This window comes from Syngnathus typhle, linkage group LG12 (genome assembly GCF_033458585.1).
Source record: "Syngnathus typhle isolate RoL2023-S1 ecotype Sweden linkage group LG12, RoL_Styp_1.0, whole genome shotgun sequence".
NCBI lineage: Eukaryota > Metazoa > Chordata > Actinopteri > Syngnathiformes > Syngnathidae > Syngnathus > Syngnathus typhle.
In genome coordinates this window covers 2,247,229-2,266,454 of record NC_083749.1, presented here as the reverse complement: position 1 = coordinate 2,266,454, position 19,226 = coordinate 2,247,229, and the positions used below count along the sequence as shown (strand labels likewise).

Here is a 19,226-nt window from a genome sequence, read left to right as displayed (position 1 = left end):
TATATATTCCTAATTTATATTTATTTATTTTATAGGCTTAGTAATGAAGTGCTGCTTCCTTAAGTGAAAATACAACTTATACTATTACTGTTTGGGTTACTTTAAAACAGAAAAAAAAAAAAATCCTCATCTTGTCCCCATTGTAACCTTGACAACAGCTTCAGCCTAACAAATCCTGACTCACATGTCGACATAGACCGCAGTGACTGTGGAATACATTTCAACGCAGTTTCCATAACAACGTGTTGGGCACAGAGTAGTTTAGTTGCCATTATGCTTCCTCTTCAGGGGGCCCCAATGTGAACACACCAACAAAGTGCAAACGTCTTGAAAATAATGGTGGACGGACACAAAGAGAAACAAAACACTTCTACCATACACAGATCGGCGTGCAGCACAGAGAGGGGGACTGAGCCGAGTTGCATAATTAGCAAGGAAACTTGGCAGCATGCCTGATAAACAGTTGGACGAGGCTTGTACTCTGGAGAGGAAGGGCACAGTCCTGGCTTTCGGGATGTACAGTTCTATAACTCTTTGTGTCAACCTGTTTCTTTTCACGAGACCCCTTCGGAGACGTTTACAACGCTGAAGAAACAAGCCAACTAATGTGTCGAGTTGGCGAAAAAATCCAAAACATACAAACTTTTCAAATCCAACAGTTTTTGCTTTTGTATGAAATAAAATATGGGAACAAAAAAAGGACTGAACTTGTATTTTTATAAGATATATACACATTATAGTGTTTAATCCTTGTAGAAATGCGATGCTGTATAAATGTCAATCTCCTCACCGACAAAAGTGAGGAGTGGCCACCACCCACGGTAACCCACGGCAACGCCGGCAACTGCAGTGGGATGGGCTACGGGTTTTGCGGCGTTGGGATTGGTCGATAACACATGCGCTGACATGGGGGAGGAAATGGCTGTGAAATAATCAGGATCTATTTTTTAATTATAATTGCTGTCGCGCATAGCACAATAAAACCATACATGGCTGTGCTGATGAGAGTTGATGATATCCTTAAGGGACGGCTTGTACTCGGGGGTCTGCACATAAGCTGCAGCTTGGAATGAGGTTGAAGATAACACTTGTGGATTGTAACAGCTGCCAAAGGGTGATGTACTTTTAGGAAGCGGCCCTTATGGAATGTTAACATGAGTAATGTAGCCAGAGCGGCGGAAGATTCATTCAGGTTATCTTTAATGACAAAACGTTTATCATCAGTTGAATGGAATAGGAGAAGAAAAAACGAAAGCAAACATGTTACATTAGTTACTGTCGGACCATCTTAGTGTGAGAGCGCTCTCGAGGTTCCTTCGCACATCAGGACCAATCACAAAAAGTTTTTAGAAGTTGGCCAAAGCGACTCATGCGCTGAGTGTTAACAATTATATCTTTAGAAAAAAAAAAGAATAAAAAAAGGGGGAGGCCTTTTGATTGCTGCACATATTCACATGAGCATAAATATCAAAAACTAAAAAGAAAGTTACACTAATGGCAATACAGTGAAATCAAAATCACCACTCTGCTAACTAGATTCATTTTGGTTACAAAATGAGTGGAATTAACCTGCTGGGCCATTTTTGTAAAGAAAAACTTTTACCTCTCATCTGCACTTTTAAAAATCTAGTAAATGCTTGATTAACATTTGGTCTACACTGCATTTCCATGATGGGTCAAAGTTCAGCTGTGGGCAAAACGCAAGTGTCTTCCCATTGAAATTTTAAATAGCGGATTACATTTTTGTGCTGTTGTTGAAAACGGTCAGTCATGCATCTGCAATCACACACCAAGTTAGATCATTTGTAGTTGTGGATTACACACGCGGCTTCAAACTTGAGGAACTACGGCCCCAACTCAGCAAGGCTTTGGTGCTTTTTTTTTTTTTAAAGTACAAATTAGCGTTTGTACACCCGCCCCCCAAAAAATATAAACTATATTTTTGACTCTATTTTTGATAGCAAATCTTATCAGGTCACTTCAAATGGACACCCAACCTTGAAAATACTGTCAGCGCACAAGTGGTTCACACACACACACCCTGTCTTCCACTTTTTTAAGCCTTTTCTGAAAGAAAAAAAAAAAGTGGCCCATTTTGACATCAAAAACAAGCCTATTAATATAGCCTTCGCACTTGTTGAAAAAACTTTTACAAATGAATGGATATAACGGGTGGGCGATGTCGGGAAAGGCCGATGCATTTCTCCTGAGAACATATCAAATCTCAGCGAGGAGGAGGAGGAAGGGGGGCAAGCAGGGGAGAAGAAGGAGAAACTCTGCAAAAGACAACAACACTTTCTCTGGCGTCCGGGCTACTTCTCAGGCACTTTTCTTCGGTTTCAGCTTCAGAAGGAGCTGGTGGGGGGCGTGGTCAACCTCTTCCCAATGTACACTCTGTTGAGAAGATGGTCACATGCGGGTCACGTGTCAAAATGCCGGGCCCAGGAAAGACATGATGGTTAAAAGGAATGGGAAGTCGGGAAGAAAGCTGACGTGGTGAAACGGCGCTCTCTTGTGGAGATAATCGGAACTGGGTGCAAATGGCTGCGTATTTGCCTTATTACAAATATCAACAAGAAAAAAAATAAAATAACGAAAATATATTTTGGGGGATGGAGAGGATTACAAATCTCTGTGCAGCCTTATCTTTTTTTTAAATAAACTTAATAATATAATATAAATAAAATGTGCTATTAAAAGAAAGCTAAACACAAATCACTGACCAAAGTGCACGAGTGTTTCTTACCCAAGTCCGAGGGCGAGGATGTGTGAAATCAGCAAGGATGGGATGAAGACTTTGAGGAACTCGGCAGAGAAGAAGCCTCCCTTCTTCATGGCACCAGTCTTCCTCATGCTGAGCGTCACAGAGCGGCGAGGGTGACAGAAATGAAATTCCCTGGTGGGGGGGGGAGAATAATAATTAAGACTCATCGATACTAGTTGTACTAGAAATCTTTAAGATAGAAATATTTGAACACAAATGGTGCAGCAACACATGTAGTCAGGAAATATAACAATACCCACAGGCATATATTCTTTTTCCTCTACGTCCACAGCATTATACTGCCACCTGGTGGCCAATGGACAGACCAGCCTGTCGCTGGAACGTTTCAATGAGGACAAATGATGTGATGATACACGTGCTTTGAGTTAAGAGCAGGCTCACGGAATGAATTAGAGTCACAAGTTAGGGCCCGGGTGTTTGTGAGTCGCAGTTTCGGACGTAATAATGTCAAGTAGCTGGGTTATTTTAGTATCGTGGTGTCACAGCAACCTTCTCCGCTTTGATGACTAAGCACTTGCTCAGTGCAAACAAACAAGTGTACGTGTGTGTCCGTGCGTATCGAGGGGAATGTTTACACAGTCCAGACTTACTTAGGAGGAATGTTTTCCGGTCGACTAGACCAGTCAGCAACCCAATCCGCGTCCTTCATCAGGATGTCCATGTCCCGCTCCTTGTCCAAGACGTCCTCTTCTGTCTAAACACACAAACACGAGGTTGGCATCTATAAAGTCTAAAACATTTTTTTTTTTTTTTTTTGGTTAAAAATGAAGCCAGTAGTTGTTACAGTTCTGGTGAATACAATACACCTTTACCGCAGTCTGGGAATGAGGTCGTCATGGCAACCCCGCTAAAGAAGTTCAGCGGCCTCGCTTGAGTTCTTACTTGACTGTCTCGTCGGCCGCTCACGTCCACGTCGAAGATGATCTGCCCTTCATCTTGCGGAGTGTGGGGTCGTGGAGGACTGTGTGGGGGGCAAAACAAAACCAGAGGGAAGAAAAAATCTGAAATAAGTGCGGGCTCGTTCTGACAGCCACCAGGTCAGGCAGGCGGTCAGACAGTGCACAACCTATGCGACCACGGGTAACCATAGCAACGACAAATTGGCCTTCTGATTGCGTGGTTACGTGCCAGGCCGCTTGCAACAACTATTCAACTTCAAGAACATTATTCGATAAATATTCAACAAAGATGCATTTGTGAAGTGTTCTGAAAGGTCATTTGTGGTTTGCTCAGCTGATCTGACGCAATCGAATGCAAAAAGGCTAAAAAGTCAAACTGAACTTTGGACAGGAGCCAAGCACTTTAGTGAAATCACAGAACGCTTGCTCTGAGCCCTGAAGCTTGGGACTTTCCGTGAACTTTGCCAAAGAAAATTCCTGAGCTGGGTCACTTTTGGGGAGGGAAGGAACAGACATGGAGATTTCAACCGGATAAAATAGAAGCTAAATGAAAAGCAGACTTCGTCATTTAAGGTAAGACCCACCTGTCACAGGAGGAATTGCTACGGCTGGATTCATGCTGGGCGTCCAGCAGGATCTTCTCCATGTCACCGTTGTGGATGGACGATGAGGATGGGACATGCTCCAATGCCCCCACTATGGCCTCCTCTTCCTCCACCTGAGGAAGGGGCAGCAAGGCCGAAACTGGGCTAACTGCGGACGAGGACTGGGTTGACCCCGCGGCGCCTCGGCTCATCTCCAACTCCACCCAGGACCCTGTGGGGAGAAAGTCAAAAGCTCAAGGCGCCTCCAAACCGCACAATCTGCAACGTGTGTACATATTTTTCACTCGTGCGGCCCCCAAAGAAATGCGAGCAGTACTTTCACACAAACACGCGGATGTGACATCGGACTGCCCTGAGAGCGTCAATCAAATGTCGATGAGCAAAGCAGTATTTTCTACAGTGTGATGACAGGGCAGTAAATGCCTTCCCGTGGGTTCTTGTGGACCTTCCATGTGATTTACGACACTCCCTTCTCCATGTGTGTGCGGGTTTTGCCTGGGCGGACAGCTGAGCCGGACTTACGATTATAGATGATGGGCAGGCTGGTGCAAAAATATACAAATAAATGCAACCATTTTTCCATTGTCTAAATCAGGGGTGCTGCATTGTAGTCGTAGCTTCTTTCGGAGGCCCATTATGAATAAATGTACGAGCACCCCATATTATATACAGTAAAAGCTACAAAACAAACTCGTTTTGCAAATCAGAAGAGTCAAAACTGGTCAGATATTTAAAAATATATATATATTAAAAAATGAAGACAATTTGCAATTCTAGTAATGACACGAATTTGATGCACATTTGTCTTCGACGGGCAAGAAATAGTGTGGTCAAAGTGTCAATTGCAAAGTTAGTCCGGTCCAGTTAGACTCGTTGACCCGACGTGTCATTTCAGCCGTCCCGCCCCGTGAGATCCATTGGATTACATGGCAGAGCTGCTGTTGACAGAGCATTGTCCCTGCTCGGTGGTCTGTGATTTGAAGCCCCGTTGCCATGGTCCCAAGCGTTTACGAACGTTCTGGCTTCGGCTGTCAAGTGGATTACGAGAATGGACGCGAAGTGACTTTTTTTTTCGATGTAATGACGTTGAAGTTCGGATAGAGCAGAGCACTTGGAGGTTCTTGCCCTGAAGAGCATATGTGATGGATATGTTTATGACCTGGTGTTAGAGCTCCAGGAAGGTCCAAAAATAGAACACTGGCTCAGATAACGCACATACACGCCGTCGCCCTATCTTGCTGATGACCTGGTGGGCAGGATTTTAAAGCTTTGTTTTAACATGCGTGTCTGAAGGCTTCATTGTTGAGGCAAAGTGACCCACAAAAGCGATGAAGACTTTTATCAAACTCATGTAAACCATTAGAAGACCTTTTTAGATAAGCCTCTTAAATATTGAGATAAATATGAGTTTTGAGCAAATCACAATGCTGAGAAGTTGACATATTGAATAAACGAGCTTTTTATTCTGTTTTTGGATTACCAGACTGACTTTAATTTGACTTGCTTATCTTAACGATCGAGGTCAAGTGAAAACAACGATCACTGTCATTTTCGAAGAGTAAATAGATTCATTAATATCAAAACATTAAAAACACACAAAGGGGCCGGAAACATAATCACATAAATAAGAACGATCTGAATACTCGGTTCTCAAATTTAACAATTTTTGGCATCTTCGAGCTCGTCTTGTTGACATAACTTAATCCCACCTCCACAACACCACCTGGCTTATTGATTGGCTCACACGCCTGCCAGTCAACAGACTCTAAACAACCATTGGTCCAAACGCTGTCAATAAACGGAACATGGCGTTCTTCACTCCGCCTTCTTCAAATGTAGCTTCGCGACGGAAAATAGATAAACAAAGATGCACAACTATTTAGGAGAAATTATAAAAACACTACACCACACGTAATATACAGTGGTGCTGTATTGAGGGAAAAAAAAATCATCAAATGTAGCAGACTACTCACCGTTTAGACCGGAGTCTCCGTTGTTTTCTGAAGCTGTTTGACTAGCGTCGGACATCGTTGAGCCTGGAAACAACCAGTGTGGGTTGCATAAAAAAAAAGCTCGTCAGTGGAAAACGCCTCCGACTTTAAGCTCATACATTCAGACGAGTGACAACACAAGTGTTTCGCCCCGCCGTCAGACGCTTTTGTTGGCGAGGAGCAAGCAGCGATTTGCTTTTACGCGTTAGCCGCCGCGAGGCTCACACAGATCCTCCCGGAGCTGACTGATGACGTAGGGCAAGAACGACGACAGTAATTATACAACATTCTAAAAATATAGATTCATTAAACTAATCACTGCCGTCCCACTTGCGTCATTGGAACATCCTTTAGATATATAAAAAAAAAAAAGTATTGTTTTGTTTTTAAGATGTGACTCGACGCCCATAATAGGCGTACGTATACTCACGTACACAAACAGGCGCTGCAGAAAACGGGTTTGGACAGATCCGGCTGTTTCCAACGAAAAGGTTCCTTTTCTTCCTCGGCTTCTGCAGAAAGCAAACACAGAACGTTACATTTGCTCCATTTCCATCAAGTGTCACGTCAAGCGCCTCATATAAACAAGTTAACGAGCAAGAGACTGCAAAAAGTAGTTCTTTTATTACGGTCACTGTCATAGATTTAAATTGCAGTCGCACATTGACACTGGTCCACATTTGTGAAGGTGTGGAGACAATACGCATCAGATCTCTTGCAGCCCATTGCACTAACACATATAGAGTAGCAGTAATGCTTGTATTTGAATTAAAAGGATGCCCCCAAATGATATTTTAAACATTTGCCTGACAAACACAAGGATTTGAGTCCAGTGTTGAAGTTATGCTTCAGATCTGTGACACATCATGGGAAGAGAACGCTTGAGATAACCCCAACGTTATAAAATGCCAAAGGTCCAGTTTAAAATGGTTAGAATAGAGGACGGAATCATTCCAGAGACAAATTGTTTAAATATAAATAAACAACCATTGTCATGTTTAAATCAAGGTGCCATTTGACATGGTGATATTCCGATACCTTAGTTGCAAAGACTTGAGAAGATCAGAGCCGTCTTTGTCCAGAACCTATGAGCATATGTGACTGTGTATGTGCGATTAAGATATGGAAGTAGACTCGAATCAAACTAAGACAGCTAAGTTCATAAAAGTATGTGTGCGTGCACACATTACGAATGACAACAAAAGAGTTGACTGGCATTTTTCACTTAGAAAATAAAAATAAAAAAAAAGACTATGGCACAGGACAATGAGGGACACGCTAATAAAAAATTTCCATTGAGCCATGGGAGAAGTTTATAAAAATAAATTTGTACTCAAAAAAAAAAATTGGGGATATTATTCCGTTACACCCCTGTTACCTCAGGAGAGGTACATGGGCAGGCGGACAAAAAAAAAAAAATTAAACTAAACCCCAACAAAAAATGGCACATCACTGAAACAACAAGGCAGGTGTCAGTGTCAGACAGTTTGACGAGGGGCAAAAAAACGAGGCTTCCTCCGTCTCCAACTGCAACAAAGGCCGGTCCGCCCGGTAGCGACACACGGGGTCGTCAGCGTTGCAGTGACCCACCCTGGCCGAGGCCGCGGGACGGCAGGCGGTGCGTCACGACGTCTCACACGCACGCACGCACGCCGGATCTTGTGCAACATTAATTGACTTTATCCTGGAATATGTAGAGGTTGTTGGTCGTGGCTACGGCGATGATGTTGTCCTGGGGATGCCAGGCGGTGTGCAGGATCTTCTTGTTAAAGTCCAAACTGTCCACGCTGATCTCGTCCTTCTTGCGCTTGCCCCCCACGCACACCTTGCGGGGTTTGAGGACCTGCATGGGCTTGATGTTCTCCCGGGAGGCCTCCAAAGTGACGTCGCGCCGCTGGCTCCGGTCGAACATCCGGAAGAAATTGTTGTACGAGCCGGTCATCACCACGCTGGAACGAGAACGTGGAGACGATTATAATAAGGTCTGAATAAACAATACTGGCCCAAAAAAGTTTTAAATCACCTGTCGTTGCCATTCCAGCAACATTCAAACTTGTCAAAGATGCAGTCGTTTTCGTAGAGCGAGCACAGTTTGCTCCTCAGGTGCTCGTGGACCTGAAAGGGAAAAATGAGAGAATACAAAATCGACATGGTCATACTGGACACGCCCTTCAATCAAAACGATAACTTGAGACATCAGCAAGCATCTACAACGATATTATTAAATGGAAGTTTATTCCAAGCAATCAGGCAAAAAAAAAAGCATGAACTCACCTGATAAGTCTCCACCGGCCTGTTCTCCATGTTCAAGTCCCAAATCTTCACAGACAAATAGTCCCTGGTCATCATGTAGCGTCCGTTGTGACTAAATTTCACGTCCGAGATTGACGAAATAATCTCGGAGAAGAACGAGCGATTACTGGGATCTTCTGGCTCCTCAAAAACTTGAGAGAAGGGGAAAAAAAAATGGACCTGACGTTCACACATCTTTTCCCACAAAAGCAGATATGGATGATCAATTTATGAACGGGTGGGCGTTCCTCACGTTTGGAGTGCTTGTCACAGAGTGCGGAGATCCTCATGTCGCACAGACGGATGGTTCCTTTGCTGCTGCTGTAGACAAAAGTGTTGCACTGATGAGGATGGAACTCGGCTGCTGTGATCACCTCCGTCAGCTCCTCCATGTTGGCTGGCTTGATGTCAACAACATCTGGTGGACGCGGGGGTTAAGGCCCAGAACGCTTTTCGACGGGATCCGCCAGCCCGCTCTAAAAAGATCACTTTTGGCACAATCCGACAATGACGGGAAAATAAAAAGATACTGAAGCTGCGGTCGGTGATCTCCAGGTGCCAAAGGTTGATGCGGAGGTCGTCCGCCGACAGGTAGGTCTCGTTGTCGCTGTTGACCGAGATGGAGTTGATGTGGTAGGTGTGTGCGTTGGCGAACACCCTGCGTGGGCTGGCTTCCACCATGAGGTCCATGGGTATCAAAACTGGCACCTGACACACAACATTGAAATCTGAGCCACTCAAATACTCTATAACCCTGAGCAAGTCTAGGGACTAAATTAGGTCAAACAACACCAAATGTTTGGGTCAGCCTCGCTCGCCCCATCCGTCTTATGTCTCTATGATTAATCCTTGACCTGCACGGCCTTACCCGTAATGAGGTGATAGTGTTGGGATCCTTGTAGCGTCCATCTTCTTCTTTAAGATTGTAGCCCTCCGGTCGCCGGTCTCGTTCACTGATCTTCCACAACTTCATGGTTTTATCTGCCAGAGGGGAAAATACAAAACCAGTCACATGATGAATTTCAGTTCAGGCTGCATGACCAAAACTTGGATAGCGGTTCCTAAAGTCACAACCCTCCGACGGGTATGGGCGACTCATTTACCGTTAGTTGACAGCAGGAACTGAGCGGCGTTCTTCTGAGGGAGCCAGCGAATCTTGTTGATCTTTTCTTCAATCTCCAAACTCTTCAAGTAGTCAAACTCGGGCTCGTGACTTTGGAAAGTGCTATAAACGTTGTACTCGCTCCGAAACTGAGGCATACTCTTGTTCTGTGGGAGCGGTGGAAAGAAGAGAGGATCGTTGTTAGAAAAAAATAAATTGCAAATTAAAACATTGTTGCAAATAAACATTGTTAGATCATACCTCTATTTCCTGCTGGAAAATAACCACACGCCCACCTTTGTCACCCGTGGCCAGCAGCTCACCTGTGTGGTTGAACTCAACCGTGGAGATGATGTCGGCTGAATAGGGGGGGAAAAAACAACAACAATGAATAATAAGCCAGAGCGACAGAAGATGTCGAGCAGCCGGGGGATAAGAGCGCACCACTTTTCATATAAATTCTTACTTAAGCCATTACTGCCCAGTGAAGCAGAAGGACGGGAACACAAAAGGTTTATTGAATGTCTTTGTGGAGTGATTGTCTGAGGAGGGGTCACCACATTTGAGGGTTAGCTATGACTAACCTACATTCAAGGACTAGAAAACACCATTTTGCATTCATGGAATGTCACCATTGTCTTCTTTCACACTTATTGAATTTATTAATAGTCTGACTTGCTACGAACGGACTTCAACTAGTCGATGACATACAAACGAGTGGAGTCTAAAAATGTGCTTTTGCTCATACCTTCAGCCACATCGTCATCAATGGCTCCTTTCACCTGAGAGAAGCACCACTGCATGTCACCTCCAGCTCCTGGAAGTATAAATAAACTGAAATGAAGCTTTCAGCGAACACGCAAAACATCATCTCCAACACGCCGTGTGACCCTCCCGAGAAGAGCTTCAGAAAACGGATGGGCGGTAATCAGACCAACAAAATACAGCCATTTTTTTCTCTCTCAAATCTTTTCTGCATTCCAAATAGACATTTATTTCTTACAAGGCAAGTTATTGAAATGAACTACAATTCAAATGTTTTACAGGGGATAATGGTTAGGTGCAGTGATAGGAACAACCAGTCATTTATGAGTCATCACCGTTGCCATATTCGAAGGCGAGTCGTGACTCCAAATAGAATTATGAGCAGCTAAGGATCCAGAGAGGGAAGGAGAAGTTAATAATACTTAGTTAACCTATACATTGGCTATCTGGTCAAAGAAAATGGGCGATTTGATAAGCAGCCATCATCGCAACACAATGCCCGTGGATCCGTCTCACTTCCCCGCCCGACAGGAACCCGATCAGATGCATTGCTGACAAGATCCCTTTACTGACGAGCTCCTTTTGCAAAAACAATTCAATAATCCAAATTCGGTCAACAAAACAGCCAAATCACAGAGCTCGTTAAGAATGAATACAAATAGCAACGGAAGTCGTGACGTTGGTAGCTGATGAATGAAAAGTAGGGAAATATTGGGTTGCATAACTAGTCAACCACAAGCGTGCTTTTCGCACGACAACATATCATCTTGATCTCGAGTCAAATGCCAAACCTGCCGAATGTTTCAAGCGCTAGCTCTGCGGCGATAGCATGTGGTCAATGTCAAAGTTTGAGCTAACGTTAGCTTGCAGGCTTCCCTGCCAGGACATGTGCATGTTAATTAGATCATTTCTTCATTTGGGGTGCCAAATGTCGCTTTTGTGATTTATTTGGAGGCGGCGTGGATGTATAAAACCGATCGTTTTCAAGTGCCGCGGATATGTAGAGCAGGGAAGTTATCGGTCTTACTCAGGCCAGACGCGTGATGACACCGGAGTTTGCTGACTAGCTAACGTTAGCATTAGCATCGGCTAAGTTGTGTTAGCCTGCTACCGTTAGCCAAACTGCCGATAGGGCGTACGCACAAACGTCCAGCCATCGAAGCAAGGGGCTTGTGCATACCGGGCAGAGTTGCTGTAACGTCGGCGTGATCGCGGCGTTTCCATGTGGAACCGGTGAAATGATTTACCTGCCATGATGAGACAGACTGGGGGCTCGCCTCAGTCAAACGCGATCCTTCCTTCCTCCCACTCCCACGCGTTGCTTCGTGGGTTAGTCAACTTTCTCTTGCGGTGGATCGCCGCTTGTCCCGCAGCTCAAACCTGACAGTCGGGGCGAGCGATCAAGCGTTTTTCAATAATGATCGCCTCTATTTCCTGACTGTGTTTCTCGAGTTGGCATCCCGCAAGTCACTTGTCCACCGCGCCACAGCCACCTCGTCTCTTTCCGCACCTCCACTCAAATGCATATTTTACAATGCGCGCGCACGCCGCAAGGCAGATGCTCTGATGCGCGCGCACGAGTGGGAAAAAAAATCTGAATGAAACCAACCATGAGGCATTTCCGTCGAGATAAACTCACTGTAACTTCATTATTGTCGTCCAAAATAACAATCGTTATTTTGTTTGTTATGCCTACAACGTCCAAAGAAAGGCAGAAAAAATAAATGCTCTTCCACTTGACAGCAGAAGATTCGAGAAGACCAATCATTTCATTTGTGACATTTTTGTTTTGTAGATTTTTTTGGGTGTGCCTTGAAGTCGGTGAGGCTGCAAACACTGATTTATCTTGCGCTTGGATTTGTTTGCTGCGTCACCAGTAGGTGGCAGCAGAGCTCAACGTGATGGGAGTATCAGGTACCGGAAGTAGAATTAAATCAAGCATTGTGATGTTAATTACACGCAACTAATTGACATTTCCTCGTGCCTGTCGACTGTTAAAGTGTCTTAAGCATGCAAGATGATCACACTAAACAAACATCGGGATAAAATAGGCGTGCGCGTGGATGAGCGCAGTGCGCACGCACGGACTCGACCTCCACTTTGTGCAGGCTGCAGGGCAGGCCAGCCAGCCAGCCAGCCTGCCAACTAAGAGGTGTGTCGTAACGGGGAGTGTCCCGGGACAGCTTCAAGAGTAGCGGCTTTGCGCTCAACTCAGCTGCTACGCCGTCTCGACGCCTCACTGCTCCCAGGCTGCAGCTAGAAGCGCTCATCTCGGCTTGCCCTCGGCTCCTTTTGTTCTCCGTTCATTTTAAAGAACTCAGGATCTGTCAGGTACGACACATTTGGACTTTCTAGTAAATGCATTCCAGTCCGTGGGTCGCATTGAGAGATCAAGTGACTTCCATGCATAAGAATACAGAACGAACGGGCCTTATTTTTGCATGTCGCCCTACTTTGTCTGGCTTTCTGAAGTGTCTGTAGTATCAAGCTTATTCTGGAGAGCAGCCGATGCCATATAAGGGCAAAATCCTTGCTTGCATGGAGAGAGAAAATTGTGTGCTTCCACTTGAATACACTTTGGCAGCCCAGTGAACAAGTAGACATCCACCTCATGAAGGTTCAGGGTTCAAATCTTATCTCCGGCCTTCCTGTATGCTTGTTTAGGCGATGTAATTTGTTTAGCTGCATGTTAAATATTGCAATAATATCCATAACACAACAATACTGTGTAGCTCTCATATATAAACAATCTGACACTCACAATGGTTTGTTTAGAGTTTATGGGGCAGGCTACAACTCCTCCAAATGAGGATGAAGTGGTGTAGAAAATGGATCGTTATTGGAATTTATACATTTTTAAACAATTTGAGACGCTCAGTTAAAGACTCATCAGAAATGACAGTATGCCATCCACAAGAAGCGCTATCTGTTGTTCCTATAGCGACGTCAAAGCAAATAGTGAGACAGAGGAAGTCGAGTCAGCGACCACAAGATGAGCGTGTCACTCATTCTTGTGTTGGCATGATCATCATCTTCACATACAATTAAGGATCAATCATAAAGTCATGTATTTCCAATGTTCACGACGATGATGTGGGAAAACGGAATGAGTCATTCCTCGCTTAGGGGGGGGGGGGGGGGGGGGAAACCCAATACAAGCCTGCAGTGAGTTTATTTCACAAATCAAACTGTGAATTGCCGACTTGTTTTTCCAGCTGAGAAAGCAGCTGAGAAATCACAAGACTTTTGAGAACCATGCTGTTTTGTGACATATGAAGCCACTGTTTGGGTTACATTTGAGGCCTGCAGCAGGAACGCTACAAAAGGAGCAGCCATAGTGAGCCAAGCATGGGGGAGGGGACCAGATACCAACATTCACGTCTGCCCCTCTTGTCCAGCAAGACTCTTTGCTTGCATGTGGTAATCAAATTGTCGGGTGTGACGGTTAGTAACTTTTATAGCCGCTCAAGCAGAAGTTGATGATTTATAACCAATCGTTTGGGACATGTTGTTGTTCCTCATATGTCTAGGGAGAAGCAGAAACACTGCGTACCCGAGGTGCAACTAAATTTGAAGCATGTCGGTGAAATTCCAAACACTGCTTCAATTCAGAGAGCTTGTTTATACGCGGGGTAATGTTTACTCTGCCAAGCTAGTTTGCTGAGAACATTTCCGTGAACACTACGTCATCTTAGTTAAGCGCTGTTGGAGTCCACAAGGTTTTTCAGTTTTGAAACGTGGACGAGAAAAATGAGGGTTGAAGTCAGCTCCATATGGTGGATAGAACTTCTCTGTTGGCTTGTTTGAGTCATAATAGCTGAAGCTTCCTTCCACAATGGGAAACACCCATGATTCACTCTACCCTGCGCCATTTCTAAATATGGCGCAAACTGTATCGTTGTATCCATGGCAACAGCCCCAGCCCTAAGGGGAGAGGCTTGGTGTTTCATAAATAGGAGCTCAGCTTCTCTTATCACAGAGTGACCACTGTTCACGCCAAGCTAGTTGCCACGACAACACAACTGGTTGTGTGATTTATTTATTTTTTTCCTCTCAGGCAGAATGGCGCAGCACCCAGAGTTTGAGCGTGCTGGAAAGAAGCAAGGCCTCCAGGTCTGGAGGGTGGAGAACTTCAACCTGGTGCCGGTTCCTGAGAACCTTTACGGAGGATTTTACACGGGAGATGCGTACATCATCCTCAACACCATCAAGCAACGCTCGGGAAATCTCCAGTATGACCTCCATTTCTGGTTGGGTGAGTGCAGAGAGACTAAATCGTTCCCAAATGGCGATTTTAAGAGGAACAAACGTTTGGTCCGATAAGGGGAACTATTTGTTCGAGCTTGTTTCTGATTTGAAATCGAAATGGCCTTCCGCAGGTGATTTCTGCACCCAGGACGAGAGCGGCTCGGCGGCCATTTTTACAGTCCAAATGGACGACTTCCTGGGAGGGAAACCCATCCAGTATCGGGAAGTCCAAGGATACGAGTCCAAAACTTTTCTTGGCTACTTTAAGTCTGGGATCAAGTATATGGTGAGATTTGAACTCGTGTTTTTTTTTTTGCTTCAAGGAGAACTTGAAATTGATAAGAAGTCGTTACCTTTGTGTCTGGTAACTACCAGAAAGGAGGCGTGGCTTCAGGGTTCAAGCACGTCGTCACCAATGAGGTGGTTGTACAGCGACTGCTCCAGGTCAAAGGTCGTCGGACTGTCAGGGCAACGGAGGTGCCGGTCAGCTGGGATAGCTTCAACCAAGGGGACTGCTTCATTTTGGACTTGGGCAATGTGAGTCACTTTGGGTGCCTGTTTTGAAGGAAACATTTTTTTATGTATTAAGATATTGGAAACGGAGTTTATTTGCTTGTATCAACTTACTTTTCCTGTTCTTCATGCTTCACAGGAGATCTACCAGTGGTGCGGTTCCCAGAGTAACCGCTTTGAAAAGCTGAAGGCCGTGCAGGTGGCGAAGGGGATCCGCGACAACGAGCGCTGCGGGAGGGCCCACGTCTACGTCTGTGACGAGGGCGCCGAGAGAGACAAGATGATCGAGGTGATCTTCAACAGGAGCTAGACAAAAATAATAGCAGGAACAGCCCACGTAAGGTCATGTTTTCCTTTTAGGTTTTAGGAGAAAAGCCAGAGCTGCCTCTCGCCACTTCTGATGACATCAAGGCCGACGCTTCCAACAGGATGAGGGCCAAACTCTACAAGGTACTCCAACCCAGGAAAGGTCTCAACCAATCACGGCTCGGCTGCAGAAAATCGTGTATAGTCCCTGGACTTTGACCCTATAAACTCTGATGTTTGTTTTCCGTGTCACCAGGTGTCCAACGCCAACGGCGGCATGACGATTGCGCTGGTGGCTGAAGAGAACCCGTTCCAGCAAAGTGCCTTGGAGACCGGCGACTGTTTCATTCTGGACCACGGCTCCGACGGCAAGATCTACGTATGGAAAGGTGAAGCGAAAACCGTGATCTGTTTTGAACAAAACTAGTGATCTGACGCACATTCGCTGTCCTTTCTCTCAAGGTCAAGGCGCCAACATGGACGAGCGCAAGGCGTCGATGAAGGCGGCCGAGGAGTTCATCAAGAAGATGGGCTACCCCAAACACACCCAAGTGCAGATCCTGCCCGAGTCGGGCGAGACGCCGCTCTTCAAGCAGTTCTTCAAGAACTGGAGGGACAAAGATCAGACGGTGGGCCTGGGCGTGGCCTACATCGCCAACAGCATCGCCAAGATCGAGAAGGTGGCCTTCGACGCCGCCACTCTGCACGACTCCTCCGCCATGGCCGCCCAGCACGGCATGGTGGACGACGGCACTGGCGAGAAAGAGGTGAAGCGCGAGGCTTTCGGTTGTACCTAATGAAGTGTCCCGCCAGCTCAATCTTGCTTCTTCCCTGACAGATTTGGCGCATCGAGGGATCCGACAAGGTGCCGGTGGACGCGTCGACCTATGGCCAGTTCTTCGGAGGAGACAGTTACATCATCCAGTACAAATACCACCATGGAGGACGTCAGGGGCATATCATCTACATGTGGTGAGAAGGACGAGCTTGGTGGAGGGAGGCCTCTTGGTGTGTGACGAGCGTGTGACCATTTTTTTTTTTTTTTTTTTGACAGGCAGGGCATGGACTCCAGCCAGGATGAAATTGGGACCTGTGCTCTCCTCACCGCCCAGCTGGATGAGGAACTTGGTGGCGGCCCAGTGCAGGTAGCTCATATCTTCTTAAAAAAACCTGCCTTTTGTTTTCATAAACTCATTCAGTCAGCGTTCCTTTTTTTCCTCCCTCGTCTGATCTTCGCATCCTTCGCCTTCTCTCTCCCTCGCTTCTTCCTTTCCCCCGCCTCGATTTTACACGGCTTCTTTTTCCTCAGGTTGCCGGTGCTCCTATAACCACTCAGGTATTCTTCTTTTCAAGCTGAGCCTTTTTGTCCAGAGCCAGTGACAACATTCTTATTAGTTAATAAAGGGAAGAATATTTAAATTCTCTACTTCAACACCGTCCTGGCTCTGTGCATACGAGGTGCTCATTTCTCCGGTTTGTCTTCATTTTCACCTCACTGCGTACTCTTGCGTGTCATTTCCATGTGCATGCGTCATGTATGTACACCCGACCGCATGTTCAGTTTGTGTGTAAAACGCAAAAAGATTTTCCAAGATCTTCACTCTCACTTAGACAGAGCGCAATTTATGAATTATCGCTATAGTATCATGTCTATTTTGTTACAACTTTTATATTATAATATCAGAATCACACAGTTCAATTTAGTGAGGTTCCTAATCCTCTGCACCAAAATGCCACCAGATGGCGCCAAAGGAACAGTCAGATAAAGATAACTGTTGCTCGCTTTGACTCAACTGCATGACGTGAAACTTTTTGAAGCATCGTGATCGTCTGCTGAGTTGATGTTCACTGTGTTGTTAAGAGTAAATGATAGTTTAGCTTGATTAGCCTTTGTGGCTAAGTTGTGTCACGAGACGCATGAGCTTGCCCTGCTCAAGGAACCGGTGCACGGATATGCTTAGTGATCTTCATGGCGTTTGTGTCAGGTGAGGGTGGTGCAGGGTAAGGAGCCGGCCCACCTGATGAGTCTGTTTGGAGGACAGCCCATGGTGGTCTACAAGGGTGGCACGTCCAGGGAAGGAGGTCAGTCAGAGCCCGCAGAGACTCGCCTCTTCCAGGTGCGCTCCAACTCCGCCGGACACACCAGAGCCGTGGAGGTAAGGCCATCACAAAGATTGACACGGACGTTTCTCTTCAAGGTTCTTCTCACAACAACTCACTTGTTTACATTTAGGTCGACGCAGTGGCGGCCAACCTGAACTCCAATGATGCTTTTGTTCTGGTGAGCCCCGGTGGTTCCTTCTTGTGGGTGGGCGTGGGTGCCAGCGACACTGAGAAGACAGGAGCCCAGCAACTGTCTGACCTCTTGGGGGTGTCGCCCTCTGAGCTGACTGAGGGACAGGAGACAGGTAAGGAGTCTTGAGACCAATTATCTGGCCAGATATATTTCAAGAGGGGACATTGCATGAAGATGGGTGGGTCGGCCACAGTACCTTTTTTGAAATCGGAAACGCGTGTCCCATTCCCAGGTCAGTTCTGGGACGCTCTGGGAGGAAAAACCGAATATCGCACTTCGACCAGACTCAAGGACAAAATGGACGCTCATCCTCCTAGACTGTTTGCCTGCTCTAACAAGACCGGGAACTTCATTGTGAGTCATTACGGTCGTTATATTAGGTAGACCCCCAAGCGGGTTGAGTCGTGTGCTACTTCAAACACTATTTCTTTTCCAAGATTGAAGAAGTACCTGGAGAGATAACCCAGGATGACCTGGCCACTGATGATGTCATGATCCTCGACACCTGGGAGCAGGTTGGAAAAGCGCAACCACACGTTTGAGATGCAATTAAAAAAGCATGAATAAGGCTTACCGAACTTCCTTTTGGCCAAGGTGTTTGTCTGGATCGGCAACGAGGCCCAAGAAGAAGAGAAGACCGAAGCGATGGCGTCTGGTAAGATTTTTTTCATTTGTAACTTGAGTTTCAATGATCTTATTGAAATTTATCTCGCCCCTTCAGCGGCGCGTTACATCGAGACAGATCCCGCTAACAGAGACCGCAGGACGCCCATCGTGAAGATCAAGCAGACCTTCGAGCCGCCCACCTTCACCGGCTGGTTCCTGGGCTGGGACCACGACTACTGGACCAGCGACCCCCTGGAACGGGCCATGGCCGAACTGGCCCTGTGAGCTCACACGTGGTACCCGGAGCTTCGCATCAGAGCAGCACCTGATACTTAGCAAGCAGAAGACTGTTTTTTGCTTTTAGCTGCTAGTATGTCTTGAGACTTGTGTACCACAAAAAAAAAAAAGTTTCCTCACAGTGCGGCCTTTGTTAGCTTTTGAAACCAAGTAAGAGCAGTAAATTGTTTTCCAGGCTTTCTTCATGGATTTTTTTTTTTTGTTAAAATGCAATCCATGTTTTTGTATTTTATATTTGGACACGTACCTAAACACAGCCAGCAAAGCGATACGATGGATTATCATTGTAATTTTCTTTCCTTCTTTTAGTTTCTAAAGGTACTGTGCCTCTTGCTCAGGATGCTCAATGTTTTTTTTTTTTTTTTTTTTAAATGCAGGAGTGGCATGCGTGCCATATTTATTTGACTAGCTTTGCTGCCATTTAGCTTGTCTACATTTTTTGCCACTTTAAGTTTTGCTACAATATGCCATCACAATAAAACAATTAATTCAAAGTTGTGTGTGTGTGTTAATACATTTAA

At 45.6% G+C, this 19,226-nt stretch overlaps 3 protein-coding genes across 5 annotated transcripts; 1 reads left to right on the top strand and 2 right to left on the bottom strand.

The window, feature by feature from the left end:
- Nucleotides 1-1,183: 1,183 nt before the first annotated feature.
- Nucleotides 1,184-6,541, bottom strand: LOC133163652 (BCL2/adenovirus E1B 19 kDa protein-interacting protein 3-like). Its single transcript, XM_061293735.1, has 6 exons — nt 6,263-6,541; nt 4,269-4,500; nt 3,668-3,746; nt 3,376-3,479; nt 2,747-2,896; nt 1,184-2,394 (listed from the first exon to the last, which is right to left on the bottom strand). Exons 1-6 carry the CDS (start codon nt 6,315-6,317, stop codon nt 2,346-2,348), a joined length of 669 nt encoding a protein of 222 aa, XP_061149719.1. The 5' UTR covers nt 6,318-6,541; the 3' UTR covers nt 1,184-2,345.
- A 344-nt stretch (nt 6,542-6,885) lies between these two features.
- LOC133163042 (serine/threonine-protein phosphatase 2A 55 kDa regulatory subunit B alpha isoform) lies at nt 6,886-11,994 on the bottom strand. 2 transcript variants are annotated; one of them, XM_061292572.1, is made up of 10 exons: nt 11,687-11,994; nt 10,423-10,491; nt 9,936-10,033; nt 9,676-9,841; nt 9,441-9,553; nt 9,103-9,280; nt 8,826-8,990; nt 8,555-8,724; nt 8,304-8,395; nt 6,886-8,229 (listed from the first exon to the last, which is right to left on the bottom strand). In XM_061292572.1, the coding sequence occupies exons 1-10, from the start codon at nt 11,691-11,693 to the stop codon at nt 7,950-7,952; spliced, it is 1,338 nt and encodes a 445-aa protein (XP_061148556.1). In that variant the 5' UTR covers nt 11,694-11,994; the 3' UTR covers nt 6,886-7,949. The 2 variants fall into 2 exon arrangements, with proteins under 2 accessions (XP_061148556.1, XP_061148557.1); XM_061292573.1 differs by lacking the exon at nt 11,687-11,994 and adding an exon at nt 11,467-11,506.
- Nucleotides 11,995-12,555: 561 nt separating this feature from the next.
- gsna (gelsolin a) lies at nt 12,556-19,199 on the top strand. Of its 2 annotated transcripts, XM_061292570.1 has the most exons (17): nt 12,556-12,770; nt 14,497-14,694; nt 14,819-14,973; nt 15,063-15,224; nt 15,340-15,489; nt 15,561-15,650; nt 15,763-15,895; nt 15,969-16,273; nt 16,345-16,478; nt 16,561-16,651; nt 16,816-16,842; nt 17,492-17,662; nt 17,740-17,914; nt 18,035-18,156; nt 18,240-18,317; nt 18,397-18,457; nt 18,524-19,199. In XM_061292570.1, exons 2-17 carry the CDS (start codon nt 14,502-14,504, stop codon nt 18,691-18,693), a joined length of 2,217 nt encoding a protein of 738 aa, XP_061148554.1. In that variant the 5' UTR covers nt 12,556-12,770; nt 14,497-14,501; the 3' UTR covers nt 18,694-19,199. The 2 variants fall into 2 exon arrangements, with proteins under 2 accessions (XP_061148554.1, XP_061148555.1); XM_061292571.1 differs by lacking the exon at nt 16,816-16,842 and having other exon boundaries at nt 12,558-12,770.
- The last annotated feature ends 27 nt before the right edge of the window (nt 19,200-19,226 follow it).